This window comes from Condylura cristata, unplaced genomic scaffold (genome assembly GCF_000260355.1).
Source record: "Condylura cristata isolate star-nosed mole 26May11 unplaced genomic scaffold, ConCri1.0 scaffold00013, whole genome shotgun sequence".
Taxonomy (NCBI): domain Eukaryota; kingdom Metazoa; phylum Chordata; class Mammalia; order Eulipotyphla; family Talpidae; genus Condylura; species Condylura cristata.
This window is the reverse complement of record NW_004567114.1, coordinates 21505752-21527842: the sequence shown is the minus strand read 5'-3', so window position 1 is coordinate 21527842 and position 22091 is coordinate 21505752. Positions and strand designations below refer to the sequence as shown.

General features: G+C 44.7%; 3 protein-coding genes across 4 annotated transcripts in view; 1 reads left to right on the top strand and 2 right to left on the bottom strand.

The window, feature by feature from the left end:
• Nucleotides 1-420: 420 nt before the first annotated feature.
• FAM161B (family with sequence similarity 161, member B) lies at nucleotides 421-11133 on the bottom strand. Of its 2 annotated transcripts, none has more exons than XM_012724577.1 (9): nucleotides 11038-11133; nucleotides 8713-9032; nucleotides 7467-8017; nucleotides 5465-5808; nucleotides 4911-5038; nucleotides 3322-3486; nucleotides 2982-3081; nucleotides 1358-1515; nucleotides 421-860 (listed from the first exon to the last, which is right to left on the bottom strand). In XM_012724577.1, the coding sequence occupies exons 1-9, from the start codon at nucleotides 11089-11091 to the stop codon at nucleotides 725-727; spliced, it is 1956 nt and encodes a 651-aa protein (XP_012580031.1). In that variant the 5' UTR covers nucleotides 11092-11133; the 3' UTR covers nucleotides 421-724. The 2 variants fall into 2 exon arrangements, with proteins under 2 accessions (XP_012580031.1, XP_004681760.1); XM_004681703.2 differs by having other exon boundaries at nucleotides 1358-1500.
• Nucleotides 11134-11398: 265 nt separating this feature from the next.
• On the top strand, nucleotides 11399-20983 carry COQ6 (coenzyme Q6 monooxygenase). The gene is made up of 12 exons (XM_004681702.1): nucleotides 11399-11567; nucleotides 14166-14300; nucleotides 15099-15157; nucleotides 15399-15522; nucleotides 17512-17642; nucleotides 18265-18372; nucleotides 18457-18519; nucleotides 18721-18828; nucleotides 19705-19907; nucleotides 19988-20103; nucleotides 20273-20439; nucleotides 20849-20983. Exons 1-12 carry the CDS (start codon nucleotides 11408-11410, stop codon nucleotides 20876-20878), a joined length of 1404 nt encoding a protein of 467 aa, XP_004681759.1. The 5' UTR covers nucleotides 11399-11407; the 3' UTR covers nucleotides 20879-20983.
• The window catches only part of ENTPD5 (ectonucleoside triphosphate diphosphohydrolase 5), a 36332-nt gene continuing 29421 nt past the window's right edge, over nucleotides 15181-22091 (bottom strand). Inside the window, exon 16 of the mRNA XM_012724611.1 lies at nucleotides 15181-15247. Coding sequence (XP_012580065.1) covers nucleotides 15206-15247 — 42 coding nt within the window. The 3' untranslated portion in view covers nucleotides 15181-15205. The remainder of the gene's footprint in view (nucleotides 15248-22091) is intronic.

Below are 22091 nucleotides of genomic sequence, written 5' to 3'. Positions count from 1 at the left end.
CAGTATTTTCAAGTAGTTTTTAGTTAATAGCATGCAAATTTCTGGCTTCTGTTGAAAAAGCGGTTGACCTGGAGATTTCAAGCTTGTACTCAGCAGGGTTTCTAGCCTCAGTCTTCAGTATCTCTTAACTATCTTTTGATCCACTTGTTTTCTGGCCTGTAGGCAACTGGACGTGTGCCCTGTTTTTGTTTTTTTTTTTAAAGGATCTCATTTTTTGTTCTTTATTTTTTTTTATTTTTTTAAGATTTATTTATTTGTACATACAGAACTGGGGTACAGGCCAGAGGCTCAGGGGAGGCGAGAGGCTTCACCAGAGACAGAGTGGGGAGGCAGATTAATGAAGTACACTGCTGAGGGGAGCAGCGGGCGGGTCAGGAGAGGTCTGCCACGCCATGTGGTCACCTCCGGGGCAGGCGGGAATCGAACTCATGCTGAAGTGGCTTGAGCGTCTCAGTGCAGTGCTTTAACCCGCTGCGCCACCAGGGAGGGCCGTGCCCTGTTTTTTAGTCTTAAATGTGAGACAAGGCAAGAACTTGGTATGATCACTCCACACTTGCTGCTCCTCTTTGATTGATTCAGACCATTCCTGTTAACCTGCTATTTTTCATTTCCCCATTCTCTAAGACATAATGACTTGACAAGTCCAAGTTTTACCTCCTGATTTGACTGAACCCCAAGTTGGCTACTTACTATGACTGAAAAGCAGCAATTTTAAGTGTACTGATTAAGCAAGCGATTTGAGATTATCTAGCACTTCATAAGGCAGCTCCTCCAGTTCTTTCTTGGGGGTTGTAGGCAGTTCAAGTGAGTCTTCTAAATTCTGGGGATTTCTGGTGTCAAATTTTGTAGCTTCATGGGAGCTGCACAATAAATTGAAGCATTATGGAATAAATTTTTAATTAAAGGAAATTTCAACATTTTCATTCTTTTATGTGGGAAAACTGGGCTAGAAATTAGAGGAAGGGGCCACTAGCACAATTTAGAATAACAGTTTTTCTTACTTTTTTGACTTTTAACTAGTGGGGGAGCTTGTGCTAAAGAGTTACTTTTTAAAGAGTACTAGAAGTTTTATAGGAAGTAAAAATACTTGACTTTTCTTCAAAAGTGAAGAATTGTTGGAATTAGAGAAATGATGCTTCAAATTGTAGGAAACTAAACCAGATACACAAGGTTACACTTTATTCACACTGATCTTTCCAAATTCTAGTATATTACTTGGAGAGTTCAGGATGAGTATTCTAGTAATACAGGATTATGACCTCAAAATAGGAGCGGCTGGTCTAAAGTTTCCTCCCAGTGGCATTACTGGGTATGTATGGCACTTTAGCAGCAGAGTGATAGCAGCATCTCAGATTACCTGTGATAGTCATCAACTTCTGACTGATCCTTCCATTGCACAGCTCGGGTGCCCCGACCCTTGTTCCTCACAAAATCTTCATCAAGCCCAGCCTGTTTCAGGGTGTCTCGATACCGTTGTTCTGCTTCTTTCTTGGCAAGGTCCTGTAAAAAGGAAATCTGTGGCTGAATTTCCAGATAATTCTAAATTACTTGCTTATTCTGTATGTTCTTGCTTAATCCACATCCTTACATTCTTGCTTACCACAGGCCACCCATTAATGTTGCATACAGATTTACATGAAAATTACTTAGAACCTGGTTTTAAGCCTTAACGTGCATAGGAACTTTTGAAGATCTTGTTAAAATGCAGGTTTTTATTTGGTAGGACTCAGATGGGGCCTGAGGTTCTGTATTTCTGACACTCCCCAGAGATACCAGCTGTTAGGGAGTTGAGAGGCAAGGACTTACATTTTGGAAGACAAAGTGAATCCCAGATTTAAAAAAAATGTTTTAAGATTAAAAGCAACCAACCATCATCACGAATGCTAAGATGTAACAAAAAGAAAGTAAACTGCACTGTAATACCCAAACATTTCTTGTTGTAAATGTTCAAGAGTACAATCATAGAATGCTTTGTATTTTTCCTATCTGTTGAGATTTGAGAGTGAGTATGTTTGAAACAATTACGGAAAGATTAACACAAGAAATTTCAACCAATGGAGGTTGGTAAGTAAATCCAAGACACTCCAGTGCATGTGATTTGTGTGCAGTATGTCTAGGGCTTGGAAATGCGTAAATAACACATTGTCTATAAAACACATTTAGCACCCAGAATTGGAACCAGTTTACAGGGAATCCAAATTTTTGTCTGAAATGATAGAAAATTGCCTGGGATGGTGGTGTTACTTGGGCTGTTGAAGTAGCTGCAGAGCTTCCTTGGGGGGATCTTAATACAACTTCCTTAAGTCTACAGAGCATTTAAAAATGATTCTTAAGCCTGGAAGGCACTTAAGTCAGAAAAGCTTTGTGAGCACCCCAGCCCAATTCTAGAGGCTAGGGATGCCAGAGTGCCAGGACTGTAGGAGACAGATTGTCCCAATAATACAGTGATTCCAGACAGAAGACTGGACTTCAGTCATAGCAGTAAGTTGAAGATCTCTTTCTAATAGCCAAACTCAGTGGCTGGGATCTAACTGACTCCAATTCGACTGAAAGCTCAGGATATAGTAAAAACTCTAGTAAATGAAATGGACCCAGTTTAGAATCTTTCTGAGTCTCAAGGCAATATTTAATGCCCAGATAGTAAACTTCCATAATTAAAAATATATATTATTCATGCAAAACTGGAGTACAGGCCAGCGGTGTAGGGGCACTGAGAGGCTTCACCAGACAGTGGGGAGCAGGACAGGCAGATCGACCAAGTACACTGCTGAGGGGAGCAGCGGGCAAGACGAGAGAGCTGCTGCCCAGTGTGGGTCACCGTGGGAGATCAAACCTGCACTGAGATGGCTGTGGCTAGCTTTCAGTGTCCTAACCTGTTGTACCACCAGGGAAGGCCCAAAACTCATTTTTAAGAGCTTCCTTCCTCCATTTTTTTCCCCTCTCCAAGACAGAAAGAAAATGAATGATGGTGTAGTTCCTACCGTGGTGACTTGTTCAAAGAGATAGGGCCTTGTTTGTATTCTCTTCTTCATTTCCTCCAGTTCTTTCTTATACTCTCTTGTTCTTTTACGGTCATTGTTCCTAAATTAATGAGATTTAAAAAATGAATTCTTTCTTTTTGCAATCGAGAATATCATTTATTCCCATTAAGCAAAGTAATTCCCACGGACATGATAAATTCCTAATGTAAGAAATGGCCTGGCAAAACCCTTGACTCTGGGATATTATAGGAGCCTGCCCTAATAACTGTTTATCTGCTTTCAAGGCCATTGATCTGTTGGATCCCAGACAAGCACCCCTTGACACATGGAGGGCACTGACCGATTCTCTTTCAGCTTTGCTTTGAATACCTCCTCCAGGCTCTTGTGGGGGTCCATGGCTTTTGCTCGCAAGGACACCGATTTAGATATAGCTTGACACTTCTTTTTGTGCATCTCCAGCCACTGAGTACTCTCATCCTCTTTGTTTCTTTTTTCAAGTGAATTTCTAAAGGGAAGGAGCAAAAAAAGAATATAGTCTCATACCCTAAATCAAGTGCAGCAGCCAGTAAGTGCATGATACTCATTATCTGGTGTAATCCTCATAATGTCCCTGTGTAGCCAGGAGTATAAACCCCTTTAAAGAGGATGCTCAGTGCCCAGCAGGCCACTGGAAAAGTCAAGATTGGAAACCAGATGCTCAATACCCAGGTTCTTGCCCTTGTAGATGGTGAGCTGGAAGGTTCATGGCCTTTGGAAATACAGATTTCATTTCCATGTAGCATCAGAAATGGGCTGCCCTCAATATACACATGATTTTGGGTCAATCTGTAACACACAAAGTTGTGTAAATATTCTATATGGTGGTAGAATTCTACCAAAGGGAAAAAAATCAAGATGGTTGCCTTTGAATGTTTATATTCAAATGAACAGATTAGGAAGGAAGGCATAAAAGTTTCACTTGCTAATGTGCCATAATCTGAGCGGGCAGATGTGGAAGTCCTTTATAGATGGGCCAGCCCTGCTTCCTGAGGCCTCTCTGATACTGATGCCTTAGCCTGATTAGTAGTTCTGTGTAATTTGAGGAAAAAGGTAATAGCCCTTGGACCCTAAATATATTTTTTTAAATCTCTGATGTGATCTTAAAGAGCCATGTATATTCTATGTACTCCTAAGCTCCACAGAAAGTGTGACTGATGTTGGTCATCTCCCAGTGCTAAGTTGCTCGTAAGGCCACATCTCTTCTGCTGACTTAAGCTCAGAGATCTAGCAGAACTTGTTCAATGAAAACAACCATGACAGAATCAGGTCAGTGAAAGTTGGAAATGAGAAGGCTCCTGCTGTTGATGGATAGTGCTCCATGGGGAGTCTCAGAATCTCAGATCTGTGCAAGGAACACTTCATCTCAATGGCACGTCTGCCACCTGCTGTAGGTTCCTGAATTCCTGCTCCTGCCTTGTCCTTGCATCTATAACTTTATCATTCTGTTTGGAGCCCCTCTCTCCAGCCTTTGGCTAACTCTTTATGTCTAGGAATCTCAAACCTTATGTCTAGGTTTCACCTTACGTCTATTACAAGAGACCCCCAGCCCTGTTCCGCCCGCTACCTTACAACCCCGGAGTCCCTCCATCATTGTAGTACTCCCAAAATATGGTAGTCTGATTAGATGTTAAACTATGGTTTCCAACAGTTACCTCCAGGCTTCACATTATGCCGAGCACAGAGTAAGTCCCCATGGACATTTGCCAAATGACAGCTCTGTGTTCTCCAGCACTGAGTATGGAGGGCCACGGGCATTCCTGACAGGATCAGAGACTCCCCTTCTCCCTGTAGGCTCTCTGATAACAGGAGAGGAGGCCCAGCAGCAGAGTGGTTTCCATCACTTGGGCCCCGACCTGAGCACTGTGGGTCTTGTGCAGCCTGACTACTCACCTGACTGCAAATTCCCTCTTCCTGGTGGCATCTGTGATGTGCACAGGGAGGGTGTTAGCAGAGAGGGAAGCAAGGCCACTCAGAGAACGACTCCTTGCCCGGGGGGCAGTAGGTGGCTGTGGGGACTCCTAAGAAGAAACAAAGGCTGTTTTTGCCACACGGTGGTTAGTTTCCATCTTCAATTTCCATTTAGGACTAGTCAGACTAAGAGTCTTAATTTTCTCTTCTGGTATTAGCCAAGGTTAATAACAAGTTTAGTAACCAGGACAAAACTTGTACATCAATCCTAAAGCTTTTAATCAAATGAGAAGAGTTCTGTGAAATGAGTATAGGGATATAGCAGTTGACCCCAGTGCCTGCCTTCCTGGCCTGCATGGATGTACTTCTACAAAATCCCTCTAGAAAGAGAAGGAAAGGAAGCATTTTTGTGGGTTTATGTTTATAAGCATTGTGGATTTTCTTGTAGCTGAGCTGGTGTTTAAAAGAAAGTAAGGAAAATGTTACGAGAAACGCTTCCACTGATCCTAACCCTCTGCAGCTGCCCGGGATCTTACCCTTCTCTCTCCAGAGGTGGCATCGCAGGGCCGCAGAGAGCGATGCAGGCTGGAGGTTCTCAGCGAGAAGGGCTTGTTGCGAGTTGCCTCCCGGGTGTCCCGTCTCTTGGCAGCTCTCCTCTGGAAGGCCTTGTAAAGGCCCTCGTAGTCGGGGACAGCAGGGTTCACCCGAGGCTGGAATCCAAAGTCAGTGTGCAGAAAGCCAAGCTTCTTCTCTCGGGTTCGAGAGGCTGTACGGGGCTGTGTATCAGCCCGACTACTGGAGGAGGTGAAGGGGGAGGCAGCCATCTGGAGCATGTCCAGAGCTCTCATCTGGATGCGAATTTTCCTGAAGAGCTCAGCTTCTGTGGAGAAAAAGTCAAGGTGGTGATGGGTGAGAGGGGACCGAACTTTGCCGCTTTTAAATATTACCAATAGTGTTGGAGCCAACTGTAACTTTCCAGGAATTTTATGAGCCAGCTGACACTATGTTGGGAAGGCTGAAATTGGCAACAATAGAATGATTTATATCATGAAAAGAAGGCAAATCAGCTTGCTGCTTTTTCTTTTTTTTTGTCTGGCTTGCTCTTTAATAAGCCCTGACCAGGACACCACTGCCTTGACCCGATCAGCATGCAGAATCAGATTCCATGTACTTGCTCACCAACTTTCTTCAGTTCCTTCTTCACCGAGCAGATACGGAACAGAAGAGAGTGGTCTAGGTACCTCCTCTCCTAGAGGAGAAGGCCCCACCATTCACCCAGCTGAACTAAACCCACTACCCATACCACTCTTGACTCCCTCTCTCAATGCATCCTTTGCAAGTTCTGCCTTCCACGGAATTTCCAGTAGAGCCTCTTTTCACCTGTTCTACTACTAATTTCATAATTTCTCAATGGAAGTGTTGAATACAGAACTGGGGTACAGGCCAGAGATGCGGAGGGTGAGAGGCTTCACCAGAGACAGAGTGGGGAGTATAACAGGCAGATTGAGGAAGTACATTGCTGAGGGGAGTAGCGGGCTGGCCAGGAGAGAGAGGTCTGTCACACCATGTGAATCACCTCCAGGGCAGGTGGGGATCGAACTCACGCGGAAGTGGCTTAAGCTTCTTAGTGCTGTGCTTTAAACTGCTTCGCCACCAGGGAGGGCCCCAACCCTACTTTTTAACACCTTTCAGCAGTCCCTCAGTGCCTTTGGGATGAAGTCAAGACTTCCTCATGTGGAGGGCACTCTCCCTTGGGTCTGGCTTGTGCCCTCCCTCTCTCCATCCTTTATTCTCTCAAATGCACTCAGGCTCCTCTCTACCTCCATGCCATGCCATGCCATGCCATATCTCTGGCTGGTACACTCTTCCTCTTCATCTAATAGCCATGGTTCATCCTTCAGGGTCAGCCTCAGTGCTTACTTTCTTTGGGGACCTTCCAAACTGTCCCCACCACCTTCCCACACCCTAAGGTAGGTTCCCCTGCCATCTGCTCCATAGGACCCCCAAGCTTTTCACTTTAACTCCTGCAAGTGACTCATTACATTTGTCTGTCTGACTCCCATGTCCACAAACTCCCTGTTTTCCTTAGAACAGTGTGGGGGCCTAGCAGTTACTGAATAAGACAGTAAAGCCTCTGCCCCTTTAATGGAGCTACACTTCTCGAAATGTACGCCTCACAAGGATTAGCGCAGGTTGGCAGCTTTCCTAGTGGTAGCACTGCCTAACTAGTCCTCTAGGACATCTCACCAGTTCTGTTCTTTCCTGTACTGCTCCAGAGGCCTTTGCATCCACTTACTGAGAGGTGAACAGGACAAATGTGAGGAGCACTGCCAGATCTCCCACACCTCACGCATGACAAGATTCCCCTATCACATATGTAGACCCAACACTACCAAGTCACCTGCAATGAGTGTGTCCTCTAGCAGGTCTACCCCAAGAGCTCATCTCCAAGCCAAACTGCCTCATGGTCTGACTAAATCCCCACAGCAACTTGACACACCCAGGCAGGAAGCAGTGAGGTAGCAAGGATGTCTTTACCCTGGAGTTTGTCCCCAAGAGCCGGCTCCAGAATGGACTTGGGGATCTTTCTGGTGGCCTTCTGCGTCGGGATCTTGGCCTTAGCTGTAGCAGTCAACTCCCTCTGTTGGACAGCTTCCTTTCGTTGCTCATCCTTCACTAGGAAGCTAAAGGGCTTCAAGGAAGAGAGGAGATCTTCCTTCCTTTTCTGGATCCCTGCCTGCCTGCGGGCCTCCTTGCACTCCATGATTTCCCGGTACAGGGGGAGGTAGACATGTGCCGGCACAGGTTGTGCCCGGAACTGCCGGTGGCACTCAGCCTCCTCCTGGCCCTGTTTCTGGGCCTGTTGCCTCTCACGCTCAAAGGAGGCAGGTGAGGCCAACCACTGGGCCTTCTTCCGGGCCTCTCTCAGTGTCATGCGGAAAGGCTGTGGGACAGTGATGGATGATGCCCAGGAGCTGACACTTCTATGCTGGGATGGAGGCCTGGAGCCCGAGTGTGTCTGGGACTGAATCTTGGAAGTGTCAGAGGGAAGGCTGCTCAGGGAGCTGCAGCGCCTCGTGGAGCCACACCTGGGGAGAGAAAGCAGGTCTGTGCATGGAGGACAGGGAAGCAAGGAGGCCCAGCTCCGGCCTCTGCTCACCCTAGTCTTCCCTTCAGCAGGTCACAGCAGCTTTTTAACCTCACATCACAGTCCAGAGGCCTCTAAGACTATACCTTTCTCCACGAGGTCTCCCTCTTTCTGCCAGTCATACTAGCTGTGTTTTCTGCTGGGAAGTTTCTTCTCAGAATGTATTGAAGCACTGCATTTTCACTTTAGCGTTAGACCCAGATCAAAATCTTACTTTAAGTAGTTACTAACTGTAACTATAACTATTTAAGCAAGGTTCCCACATAACTTTTTTCATTTGTAGACTAGTAAAAATCGTATCTACTTTCAGGGTGATTGGGAAAAGAAGTATTAAATGTACACACATGTAACTAGGTTTGGCCAGGGTAAAAATACCTGGCTGTCAGGGAGGTGATGTGTTCACCTTTAATCGGTCCCAGTGTTTCAGGTGATTGAGTAATACTCAAAGTGACTAGGACTTCTGAATAGGAATCAGAACACATGTGTGGCTGGGAAAGCCGATTCTTAGCTGTAGTCTGGGTAAGTGGCAATGTGCAGAAATGGTCTTTGCCTTACAGTGGAAGACAAGGCCCAGAGTCAGGACATGACTTGGCCAGAATGGTGCAGTGAGGCAGCCACTGAGCTGCAGTGTCTTACCTCAGAGACCTGGGGGGCTGGGCCTGTGGCTTCCCTCTGCCTTTGTCTTGAAAAAAGCTCTCCAGGTCCTCCTCATCTTCAGAGAGGTTTTCATCACTGTCTGGATCAGACAGGTACAGGGATTCCAACAGAGACCACTTGCCCTTCTGCTGTAATACCTGGAGGGTCTCGAAAAAGCTCCCAACTGAGTCAGAAGCAGAATCCGTCTCCTCCTCTAGGCTGAGGAATTCATCGAGTTTGCCAGCCCTGGGCAACACCAGCCCATCTCCAGACAATTCCTCTTCTCCCTCCGTGTCTGAGGAGGATTTGGGGGGAAATATCTAAGGCAAAATACGATAGAGGTGATCAAACTATCATTTCAAATTTATTCAAAACATAATTTCATGCTGAATAAACCAGTATATTAGGGTCTGGGAAGGAACAAGGAAAATGTTTCTTGCTCTAAAAAAATTTCACAAATTGGTATATAGGATATGCTTGTTTAAGGGCAGGACAAGGAAGAAAGAGCGAAAGTTGGTGCATGCAGTGTGGTGAACTTTTACAGTGCACTTACTCTGGCCCATTATTCTTGCCCTGGCATTCCAGAACATTTCCCATGACCTTGCCCACATTCTGGGCTCTGCCCTGTATGGTTTTACCTGCTAATTTCCACTTCATCATTAGGAATGGATAAAAGGACAGAAAATATGGGTTTAGTTGAAAGGGCAATGTCTGGGAAGCTTTTCTGTTACCCAAAACCCATCAAATAAACACCACTAGGAATGTGCCTATAATCAGATTTAGGTCTATTGATTTGCTAAAGTATGCTGTGGAAAAATGTAGAAAAGTTGGCAAGTTTAGGGGGTCCTTAGTGATTCTGAGAAAGGCTGGGAAAGCAGAATCAACTCTGGGTGAATGCTACCTCTAACAGCAGTTTAGTAAAGTGAGTGAGCATTTTTATTCAAAAGATGACAAGAACAATGGAGCTGTGTAATTGATAAGCAAGTATAATCTTTTAGAGGGTCCTGCAGGAATTTTGCAGTACAGTGTAGTCTTGTAAACACTTTTTTTTGCTGATCCTGCTGCTGATTTCATCTGTCAAAGTCTAAATTATACTTTCTAAGGTCTGAGCTGATTTTTACTTTCTCACTATGGGGAATTCTTATTGATGAAGACTCAGCCTTGCTACAAAGATTGGGATAAGAGGGCTCATGGTTCAAGTAACAGCAAGTGCAAAGGCCTTGAAGAAGGAACAAAGTTGACTCTGGGGGAGTCTCTTGCTGGAGCACAATGTCCTGAGATGGGCCTTAGGCAGGTGTGGGGCCAGCAAGACACTGCAGACAGTGACTAGCTGGAAACCAGTGCTGTAGGCCTCAGAGACATGTGGTGATGGTTTTACTGGGTCCTCTGAGGTCTGGTTCTAATGCTAGGAAGAAGGATGGATTCTGAGTCAGAGGTATGCATGTGCTCTAGTTTTGACTCTGCTGCTGTGCATGTGTGATCCTGGGGTTATTTTTTTCAAAAAATGACTTTACAGGGATTGAATCCACATGCAAGTCATAGAATTCATTTAAAAAGTATCTAATTTAGGCCCTCCCTGGTGGCACAACCCTCCCTGGGTTAGGACACAGCACTGCAAGCTAGCAGCAGCCACTTCAGTGCAAGTTTGATCTCTGCCCCTGAGGTGACCCACACGGTGTGACAGCCCTCTCCTGATCGGCCTGCTGCTCCCTCAGCAGTGTACTTCATTGCCTGTTCTGCTCCCCGCTTTGTCTTTGGTGAAGGTCTCACGGCCCCTGCACCTCTGGCCTGTACCCCAGTTCTGTATGAATAAATAAAATCTTTTAGAAAAAAAAAAAAGGATCCAATTTAGTGGGTTCTGGGGTAGTCACAGCATTGTGCAAACATCATCACAATCATTTTCAGAACATTTTGATCACCCCTCCTAAAGATGCCCCATTCCCTGATTCAGCAGTCACTCCTTATTTCCTTAACCCTTTCAACTCTCCCCCCAGCACAACCTGTAGCTCCACTAGCTCTACGCAAACACCAGTCTGTCGGGATGGATTGGGGGTAAATTTAGTAATCTCTCAGCGCCTCAGCTTTCTCTTCTACAAAATGACGATTCTGAGCCCTCGGGGAGTTGGGAGGATAAACGTACTTTAACCCCCCAAACCCCCGCTACGATTCTTTGAGGGGCCTGACGTCAGCTCAAGGGGCGGTGCCCACGCCGCGACAAGGCACTCCCCTGCCGTCTGTCTCCCAGGCAACGCCAAACATTTCTATCTTAGGAACTCCTTTCCTTCGCCGCAGTCCTGATTCCGCCCCGTTCCTGTCTCTCCTTACCTGATGGCTACTCTGAGAGCTGCCAGAGTCTCCCGCAGGGCTCCCCACTGTCATCTTCTCAGCGGGACAGACGCAGAGGCGGAGGAGACAGCTGCAGGGGCTGCGGCGGCGGGGCTCGCAGTCGGGCCAGGCACCGCCCCTTTCTAGGCGTGGGCTCTGATTGGCTCCCAGGTGTCTTCAGCAACCATTCCTCATGCATCCTGTAGCCTGTCCCGCCCAGACGCTTTCTTCTGATTGGTCTATTGTTTTTGCGCGTTCTGTTTCCGGCCCTGCGGCTGGGGCTCCCGGTAGCAGTGATTGGCGGGCTCTGCTCCGGAAGTGCTTCCCGAGGTCGGCCTTTAGGGCCGCGGTGTTGGGCGTGGGTCTCACCATGGCGGCTTGCCTGGTAGGGAGCCGGTGCGGTGTTGCAGGCTTTCGCAGAGTGCCTCTGGGCTCCCGCCGGTGGTGGTCCGACGCCTCGGCAGACACCGTCTACGATGTGGTGGTGTCGGGCGGAGGCCTCGTGGGTGCTGCCATGGCCTGTGCCTTGGGTAAGCGCATCAGCAGGGGCGGTGAGCCGTGCAGGAGCACAGAGGACCAAGCGACACCCCCTCCCAGGGGCTGACCACGTGGTCCCCTTCTGGCCACTGCTGCCCCAGAGAGAGCGTTTGAGCCTTTGGGGTCAAAAGGGAAGGCTTGCCTTCGGAGTCACTCCAGCGCTGCGGAATCTGCGGAAACACCTTCCCAGGGTTGATTACCGGCAGTTGGAAAGCATTGTATCTTAGGGATAGAGTACTGGAATTGGTTTTGAGATTCGCCTGCCTCAGAGGCCGACCATGTAAAGCATACTATTTAGCGATGCAGTTCTCAGCGCTAATGAGTCGAATTATGGGGAATATTTGTAAAACCAAGATTCCAGGTGGCGCCCAGGAGCCTATATATATATTTTTTTTATTACAAAGTTTATTTTTACATCATTTTGCACATTTTTTTTTCCATCTCGACTGTAATCCCCGCGGGTTTCCCATCACCAAATCACCCCTGTGCCACCACCATAGTCCCGTGCATTTCCCTCCCTCCCCCACCCCCCCGTTTTTTTTCCCATTCCCACCCACTCCGCCCCCACAGAATGTCTCTGGTATATGGTTGTTCATTATTCTTGTTATTTTCTCGCCTGGTCCATTATACTCCTGCTATGAGTGAAACCATCCGGTATTTTTCTTTCTCTTTCTGGCTTATCTCACTAAGCATGATCTTTTGCAAGGAGCCTATATTTTTAATAAATACTTCTGGCCCTGGGTGCAGAAGATCTGGCGACCTGCTGTGAGAATGAGAAACCCTGAGAAGAGCTCAGTTGCTTTGTAGTGACTTAATCTCTTAGCGCTTAATACAACCCTGTATGATACGTACCTGAAAGGTTTGTAAGCCTTACTAAAACTTCAGTGTTTGGAGTTTTGCTATCCTTTTTGCATTAACTTACTTTGTTACCCTCTATCCCCTCTCTATATGCCAAAAGAGGAAAGCAGCAGTGCTTTCTCTTTAAAAAAAATTTTTTTTAAAGATTTTTTTTATTTATGCTTCAGAACTGGGTTACAGGCCAGAGGTGGTCTCAGGATTCACTAGAGACAGTGGGGAGCAGAACAGCCAGATCGACAAACTTACCTTAGTTACATTTCAGGCTTGTAACATGTTTTTTCCTCACATTATTACCTGTAAATTGTATTCTCTAGTATTTTCCCCTCAAATGAGCTTTATAAAATCTTATGTTAATAACTAAAAGCAATAATCCTGATTCTGTTAGTTTCTTGGTCTCTCTATTAAGACACTGAGATATACTTTATGGACTGAGGGGAGACAACATTTTTTTCTAAGGATGTAAGAAATGATCTCTGTGCCTGAGGAATTTAGCATCAAGCCAAGGAGAAATATTTGCAAATAACTTGTAAAAGGAAGGATGAAGTGAAAGATCCTCTGCCCTGTCCTGGAGAGGGAGAACCCGGTGGTCTGAACTGCTGGGAGGTGAGGTTTGAACAGGTAGGGGTGTAGCGGGTGGGAGGACCGGTGGCTGCAGTGCTATGCCGCAGGCGTGGCCAGGCCCTTTGCCACTCAGCACAGGTGCTCGGGGGCTTCTTCACACACTTTTTAGTGCCTCTGTTTTCATTTAGAATGCAAAATGCAAAGGAAAAGAGATAAAATTTTGTGGGTTTTCTCACCAGGTGAAATCTAGTGTTAATTTTTTCACATTTTCCCTCCTTCAATGGCGGCCACAACTCACTACTTATCTTTCTCCTGTCACTTCAGACACGGAGGAGCTGGGTGTATGCTGTAGTCACCCAGTAACAAAGTCCCCAAATTCCCTCTTTCCTTCTCTCTGCAGATGCCTTAAGACCAGATTGGTAGGCGTAATTGATGTATTTCTTGACCCCCTTTTGTTTTATATATTATTTTATCCTTGATTTAGTCTTGAAGCCTCAATGAATTTTGATTATTAGCCCCATTTTTTGTTGATCAGGATTTATAACTTTTTTTTTTTTAAGATTTATTTATTTGTGCATACAGAACTGAGGTACAGGCTAGAGGCTCAGGGGCGGTGAGAGGCTTCACCAGAGACAGAGTGGGGAGCAGAACAGGCAGATCGACGAAGTACACTGCTGAGAGGAGCAGCGGGCGGGTCAGGAGAGGTCTGCCACGCCATGTGGTCACCTCCAGGGCAGGCGGGAATCGAAATCATGTGGAAGCGGCTTTAGATTCTCAGTGCTGTGCTTTAACCCGCTGCGCCACCAGGGAGGGCCCAGGATTTATAACTTTTAATGACTTGGAAGATTGAAGCTATATAGTATGTAAATACTACTGCCTTCCTTTTTAAACACCATGTTGTCTCTTTATGGGCCTTGTCATTATTTGCACATGGCAGGTGTCGGCTAGTCTGGAGAAGCTTTATTGTTGCGTGTGGGGTGGGTTGCCTGGCTAAAAGGGTGGTACATGCTCGTGTTAGGACTCCAAGTTGGGTTTCCTTCTTGGGTGCCTGTGAGAAATTTGTACCTTAAGGACTAAGGAAGTAGATAACTTGTTGTTTCTCTAGGAAATGAGAAAGGGAATAAATTTTCCTAATGATATGAAATGTAGCTTTTTTAAATTTTATTTTAAAGGATATGATACTCACTTTCATGACAAGAAAATCCTGTTGCTAGAAGCAGGTCCAAAGAAAGTATTGGAGAAATTGCCAGAAACTTACAGCAACAGAGTCAGCTCCATTTCCCCTGGCTCTGCAACCCTTCTCAGCAGTGAGTAGAAGATCTCCTAGAACCAATCTCCTGTGTCCTGACTTTGTAGTGTGTCTAAAGGGTAGAGTCACTAAAGAACCCCATGGGGAAGGAGCTCACTGAGGCGGGTAGGGGTGGGGTGGGGTTGCTAGTCTGTTACGTAGTTCAAGATGATCCCTAAAATGTCAGGTCCCAGTCAGAGGAAGACATTTTTGGGTCATATGGGTCCAGGATGCAGACTTTCATTTGTGATGTTTGGTCATTATGAACTGGTGGAACTGAAACTATATAAACTAGCTAAGCTCTTCATCACATACTGGCCCCTTGTACTATTGCTTTGTATTTCTTCAGAACACTATTACTTGACATATACTGTGTGCATTTTTTTATCGTCTGTTTCTCCAGCAGGCATATAGCAGCAGGACAGGGACTTTGGTTTCCCACTTTATGCTCAAAATGTATTTGGCACATAATATATCTCTTTGCTGCCCAGGGTAGTTACAAAACAAACAAAAGTAAATACAGTATCTAGGGAGTTTATAACTTCAGTAGCATGACAAAGAAAAGGGATAATTTGGGCTTGTTTTCTTTTTTTAGTTCTACTATTTTAGTGTGATTTGATCTTTTTAACATAAAAGCTAGATCTTTTTCCATGCTGTGTAATCTGGAACCAGAGAGAGAGTAGTTAACAGGATAGAAGTGAAAGGTATTTTTCTATTACTGGAAAAGACAACACTATCTCTCACCTAACACAATGAATGGAGGGCAGCCCGAGGGATGGCGCTTCCATGAGGTCACTGTGGTCCCTTTCTTTCATAGGTCTGGGCGCCTGGAACCACATCTGCAACATGAGATACAGAGCCTTCCGGCGAATGCAGGTGCTTCCTTATCACTTGTGGCAAGATACTTTAGTCACATTAGGATACTCATGTGCATATTCTCCAAGTTTTCTGTGAATGTGGGACAAACTGACAAGAGTTCCTACTCAGTCTAAGGAAGTGGGGGGAAGAATGCCTCTTCTCACTGTACCTCTCCTGCCAGAGTTGCTGACAGATTTTCTGCTCTGTCACAATGCTTCCTGTTCCTTGGGCGATACAAACTTTCCCTTTGTGTTTTCAGGTATGGGATGCCTGCTCAGAGGCCCTGATAATGTTTGATAAAGATAACTTAGACGACATGGGCTACATTGTGGAGAATGATGTCATCATGTATGCTCTCACTAAGCAGCTGGAAGCTGTGTCAGGTGAGGCACTGTCTCTTCCATCTCCCTTTCACTCTGGAAGAGATTTGCTTTAGAATTACCCTAGGACTTGTTGGAAGAAGGTATCTTTTACAGATCTCGAGTGTCCACCACAAAGAAACCCTCTGATGGTTATCTCTGTGGTTTTGCTATGTGTTGTTTGCAACTTTATTCAGGCATTATTTTATATACTGTAAATTTTACCCTTTAAGCGCACTATTCAATGAATTTTTTTAAAAGATTTATTTATTTATGCATACAGAGTTGGGGTACAGGCCAGAGATGCAACACAGTGATTCACCAGAGGCAGAGTGGGGAGCAGAACAGGCAGATTGACGAAATACACTGCTGAGGGAAGCAATGGGCGGGTCAGGAGAAGTATGCTAGGCTATGTGGGTCACCTCCGGGGCGAGGATCGAACTCATGCTGAAGTGCCGTTAGCTTCTTCGTGCTGTGCTTTAACCTGCTGTACCTTAACCTGCTGTACCACCATGGAGGGCCCTCAATGAATTTTTAATACATGTATAGAGTTGTGTCACCATCATCATCATGGTATCACTTAAGAATATTTCCATCACTTAAAAAGAAACCTTTCCCCATTCCTACCCTCAACCCCTGTTGTTTCTGTCTAGTGGGATTTACTGGTCTGGATATTTCATATAGATCAATCATACGTATTCTTTTGTATCTGACTTCTCTCATGGAACATATTTTTGAGTGTCCGTCATGTAGTGAGAGGCATCAGCACTCAAGTCTTCTTTACTGTGCTTTGGGTTCCATTATGTGAACACTCTTTGTGCTTATCCACTCACCAATTGATGGACTTTTGGGTTTCTGCTTTTGGATGGTTGTGAATAATGCTGTGAACAAGTTCTGTATGGATCTGTTTTCTTTTCTCCTGGGTAGATATTTAGGAGTGGAATTGCTGGGTCATACAACAATTCTATGTTTAATATTTTCGGAAATTGTCAAGCAGTTTTCCAGAGAAGGTGGCACCGTTTCACTCTCCTACCATTATGAAGGTTCTAGTTTCTCCCCATCCTCATGCACATGTGCCATGTTCCTGTTTAAAAATATTATAGGCATCCTAATGAGCATGAAATAGTCTCTTCTTACAGGTTTGATTGTATCTCCCTAATGACCTATAGTGTTGAACATCCTTTATGTGTTTGTTGACTATTTGTATATCTTCATTGGGGAAATAATGCATTCAAAATTGTTTGCCCATTTTAAAATTGGATTTTTTGAACGACCAGAATTCTTTATGTATTCTGCACACATACTCTTTCTCAGATACATGATTTGCAAATATTGAAAGGATCTTAGGTGTCTTTTGATGTGATACAGTTCATCCTAGTAATGAACTTCTATGCAGCTTTTATAAAAATAATTTAGTCACTAGAAACATCCCCCATAATTGTGACCCCAGTTGTCTGGTGGGCAGTTGTGGGCATATTCACACGAAAACCGTACGGTGAGGCTTTAACTGCCATTGCCTCTGAGTGGGATGATGAAGGTGATGAGTCCCCACTTTTAAGCCTTCCTTTGTTGTTCAGATTTTGAATGTGCCATTTTTATGAGCAGAAAAGTAAAATGATTTTCAGTGGGAAGAAAAATCATGAAATCTAGAACTTTTTTGAGCCCATGGTGCCCCCACCCACTACTCTGTAAGCACATGTGGGCTCATAGGAATAAGTGAAACTGGAGGAGCAGGAGCTTGAGGATAGAGAGTGAAGGAGCACTTAGGGGAGCTGATAAATTCAGGGAGAGCTTAAATATTGGGATTTCTTTCACACTGATTCATCCCTGCATCTGTGTGATATGTCAGCTCTCAGACCATAGCATTGATTATGTGAGCTACATTCTAGATCTTTCTTATTTAGGAGTGAATGACAAGGAGGCAGCTGTCCTGAAACTTCAGGTCTCGTAACAAGTACTACTCAGCCTGTGGGATCTGCCTTTCTAATGTTTTTTCTTTTCTGATCTCTCTAGACCGAGTGACAGTTCTCTACAGAAGCAAAGCAGTTGGCTATGCCTGGCCTTGCCCAGTTCCCGTGGCAGACTCCAGCCCTTGGGTTCACGTTACCCTAGGTGATGGCAGCACCCTCCAGACCAAATTGTTGGTAGTTGAAGATTCTTACTTTGCCTGGGGCCTTGCATGATCACATCTTATTCTAGGTTCTAGGGCATCTAGTTTTGGATCTTTGAGATTAATTTTAGGCAAGGCATTTGGTATAAGGACCAGTAACCCTCAGGTCAGCTCAGTGGTCTTGTAAATCCTGTACAGGAAGCAAAAGCTAGGTGGACCCAATGGGGCAGGAACCACATCAGAAACTCCAGACTTTCCTGTTGGGAGTCCTGTGGTCATTCATCTGCATGCATCTCCCATCTTTTTCTGTCTTTGCTCATCAGTTTTCTTTCTCCATGGTAGCCATTCCTACCCTTATCAGGGTTATTCAACTCCAGTGCCTGCCTTATATCCATCCCAACTTTTAACATTTTCTACCTCAAATAGTAAGAGAATTTGAGTTTAACCAATAGCTGCCAGCTTTTGTTTCAGATGTCCAACTTTGTAATCTGTTAACTGAGGCTGGGCACATACATATTTAGGGCTACCTCTAGGGATAGGGAGTTGCCTGCCACAGATGGGTTTTCTAGCAGTGAAACAAGAGGAAGACAAACTTTTGGAAAAGTTTCATTTTTTCAAGCAGTTACAAGACTGAGCAGGTTCGTGTCTCCATGCAGATTGGTGCAGATGGTCACAACTCTGGAGTACGACAGGCTGCTGGGATCCAGAATGTTAGCTGGAACTATGACCAGTCTGCTGTGGTGGCTACTCTGCATTTATCAGAGGTGAGACTCTGAGCCCACCGGGGACCCTGCTCATGTTTAATCAGTAGAAGGCACTGTCACAAGAATAATTCTCCCCTGTTGTAGGCCACAGAAAACAATGTCGCTTGGCAGCGATTTCTTCCCTCTGGACCCATTGCTTTGCTCCCGGTAAGAAATCTTTCCGGCTATTCTGCTTAAACATGTCCATCCCTCCTCACTTGGGACATCGCTTTCTCAGTCTCTCTCTGGTTTCAAGGAAGTGTGTCCAGACTCGCTCTGTTTCCCTTTCTTACATTTCTAATTTATGCTGAAGAACCCCCAAGAGCAGAAGTGTTTACACTTGGTCTTGATGTCTTTGTTTTCACACAGCTCTCTGACACCTTGAGTTCCTTGGTTTGGTCCACATCCCACAGACATGCAGCAGAGCTGGTCAGCATGGATGAGGAAGAGTTTGTGGATGCCATTAACTCTGCCTTTGTGAGTATCAGCTTATCTGGCTGATGATCGGTTGTGGAGCTAGATACAGAAAGTGGCTTTTGGCTGAAGAAAAGTAACCACCCAGCTGCCCCCTTTGTAACTGTAACACAGTTACATGTGAATCTGCTTTAACTGCCGAATTCTACCACCTCACTAGTGATGGACTACACACTGGTGTACACTACTTGCTTGTGTTCCACTGCTCTGTAGGGGCCACGAGAATAATCAAGAAACTAAACCCAGAGCAGTGGCTACCATCAGTGGTGAATGCCTGAATGCCACCCTCCCTGGGTCATTGTATAGATATTCATGGCCCAGGCCTTTGCAGGGCATTTGTTCAGCAATAACCATATATATATGGTGCTAGACAGAGAAAAATGGGACAGTTCAGGAAATTTCATCAATTAAGTGAGAAAGATACATAAATGACAATTTCAGTACAATGGTAGAAGGCAGCCTAGGAGACTATGGAGCATAAAGCAGGACAGCACACACACCACGGAGGGTTTGGAGAAAAGTTTACAAAAAGAGGTGACAAGCTTCTGAACGCTCAGAATGTCTCTGGGAGGCATTCTAAGCAGAAGTGAGTTCTGGAGTATAGAGGATGTTGTACAATAGCTCGTTGTGGCTGATGGGACATTGACACTGGAAGTCCAGGTGTTCCTACTACCAGGTAGGTGGGCCAGAGCAGTGTGGCTTGATTCTAAAACCTGATGGGAAGTAGTTGTGTTTTGCATTTGTTTAAAGGGTTTGTCAGTGGTTCTCCAGCTCAGTTTAGACATGTTAGGTAGGATGACCCTTGGCTTTGGTTATGTGTTTCCTTGTTGAACTTACTGATGAGTTTTACTTTGTTGTTTTGTGGCTGGTGTGCCTCAGTGGAGTGATGCTAACCACACAGACTTCATCGACTCAGCTGGCTCCGTGCTACAATATGTCTTTGCCTTTCTGAAGCCTACTAAGGTGTCAGCTCGCCAACTGCCCCCAAGTGTGGCCAGGGTCGATGCCAAAAGCCGAGTGTTGTTTCCTCTGGGGTTAGGACATGCTGCTGAGTATGTCCGGCCTCGGCTGGCTCTCATTGGGTAAGTTAAGAAGAGAGCAAGGCCTCTCCCCTCTCCCTCTTGCTGCTGGAGGCCTCACCTGAACTGTGCGCTGTTCTTAGGGATGCAGCCCACAGAGTCCATCCACTGGCAGGACAAGGTGTCAACATGGGCTTTGGAGATGTCTCCAGTTTGCTTCAGCACCTCAGTACTGCAGCCTTCAATGGGAAAGACTTGGGTAAGGAGTGCGGTACCTTAGAGAGGTGTCCAGAAGTCATGTAATTAGTGAAGATCAGAACCCTGAGATGACCCTCAGTAGCCAGCTGTGGTGAATGTAAATGTACCCTTTTTGCAAGGAGAGGAGCGTTGCTGTCAGATTAAGTATGTAACGTTCCTCTTTCCTCCAGGATCCATGAGCCACCTCACAGGTTATGAGACAGACAGACAGCGTCACAACACTGCTCTTCTGGCTGCTACTGACCTCCTCAAAAGGCTGTATTCCACCAGGGCCACTCCGCTTGTGCTGCTCAGGACGTGGGGCTTGCAGGCCACAAATGCAGTGTCTCCACTCAAAGTAAGACACTCGTGGCTCTGTGACCTTGCTCGCTGAGGCATGACCTGCCTGTATAATCTTGATTTCTTTGAATTTTCTTGGCTATAAAATTTTTGTCTACCTTTCCCAGTGGTTTTAAGAAAAAAGTCCTTGCTACATTTGTTGGTCCTAGAACCCACACCTGTGCAAAAACTTTCTATAAAAAAGAGCTTAAAATAGGGACTTTTAGAAACATGCTCAACCTCCTTTTGTTGATTGGTCAGCTCTTTCCTGAGAAATTTACATTTAAAAAGCACTTTAGAGAAACTCTTGGGCAGAATACCTATCGGAGACTTTTACTAAGTTTTTGCTTTATTCTAAATATTTTCTTCCCTTGCCCTCACAACTTATAGTATCAGAATATCATTTACTGTGTTTTATTTTTCTCTAGGAACAGATTATGGCCTTTGCAAGCAAGTGAGTGCTCCTCTGGAGATTATGTTGATGAAAAGAGAACATCCTTTCCCAAGACCATCACATATTTTCCAGATTTTATTTAATAAATTTACATAAGAATTTTACATTAGAATCTTTAATATGCCTTTGGAGCCCAAATAATAAATAACTTAAGAGGGGGATCAACCAAGCCAGAAGAAACTCCAAAAGAGGACAACCATAATTTGTTTGAAAAGGTATTTTTATTACTAAAACAGAAGTCACTGAGGTACTGTCTTATTCATTTTTCACTTGCTAAAATAAACCCTTTCTAAAAGGAGATGTATATAATTTTTTTTATGCTGGTCATAAACTTAAACTGTTATTTTTAATAATTGGCAATTATAACAATGTTATCAGTTACTACATTTTAGAATTAATAACAAACTACAAATTAAACATAAATAGCATAAATTTGTTACAGGTACACTGGCCTCACTGAAAAGAAAATCAAATCTTATATGTTAGTTATTTCTCATCACAGCACCAGAATTCAGTTTTACTTATGTATGGTTCCTCTCTGGAATACCACTGACTGGTAAGAAAACAATAAATAATTTAATTGCACAGTTTTAAAACACTCAGGAACCAGGTCAGAGGGAAAAATCTGATTAGCAATAAATTTACTTATGTCTGATGGGTGTTTTGGTGGGGGTTTTTAAAGAACTCACTTCATAGTTACTGAGATGCCGTTTAAAAACGAGACTTTTTTTACGCATTAGATTTGTATACTTTAAAGACCATCTCAACAAAAATCTTATTTAAAGATGAAATGAGAAGAAACAGACTGAGTCAAGCTAAGCTATTTTGGGAATAATTTTCAAAGGCTGATTAAATGTTACCATAAGGGGAGCTTGCAGGGCAAATATGGGAAATTTATGACACTAGAATAAGAAAATGACAGTATTGTAAACCTTTCTGGAATTTCGGAAAAATGTGCTTAGAATTAAGGATAGTGGCTACTGTCAAAAGCTATGTTGACCACCAGCAAGGTCCAGAAATGTCACAATGTCATCTTTCATCAAAAAAAGGAAAGGTAGCCCAGGTAAAGAGAACATGGACCCTCAAAAGTATGCAAACAAAATCAGGCCTAACAGGAAGAATTTTAAGGCACACCTTGCAAGAGAGCACACCATCCCAGAGAGAATGTTTCATATGATAACATACTCAACATCCATTGTATAACCCCAAGTATTGAA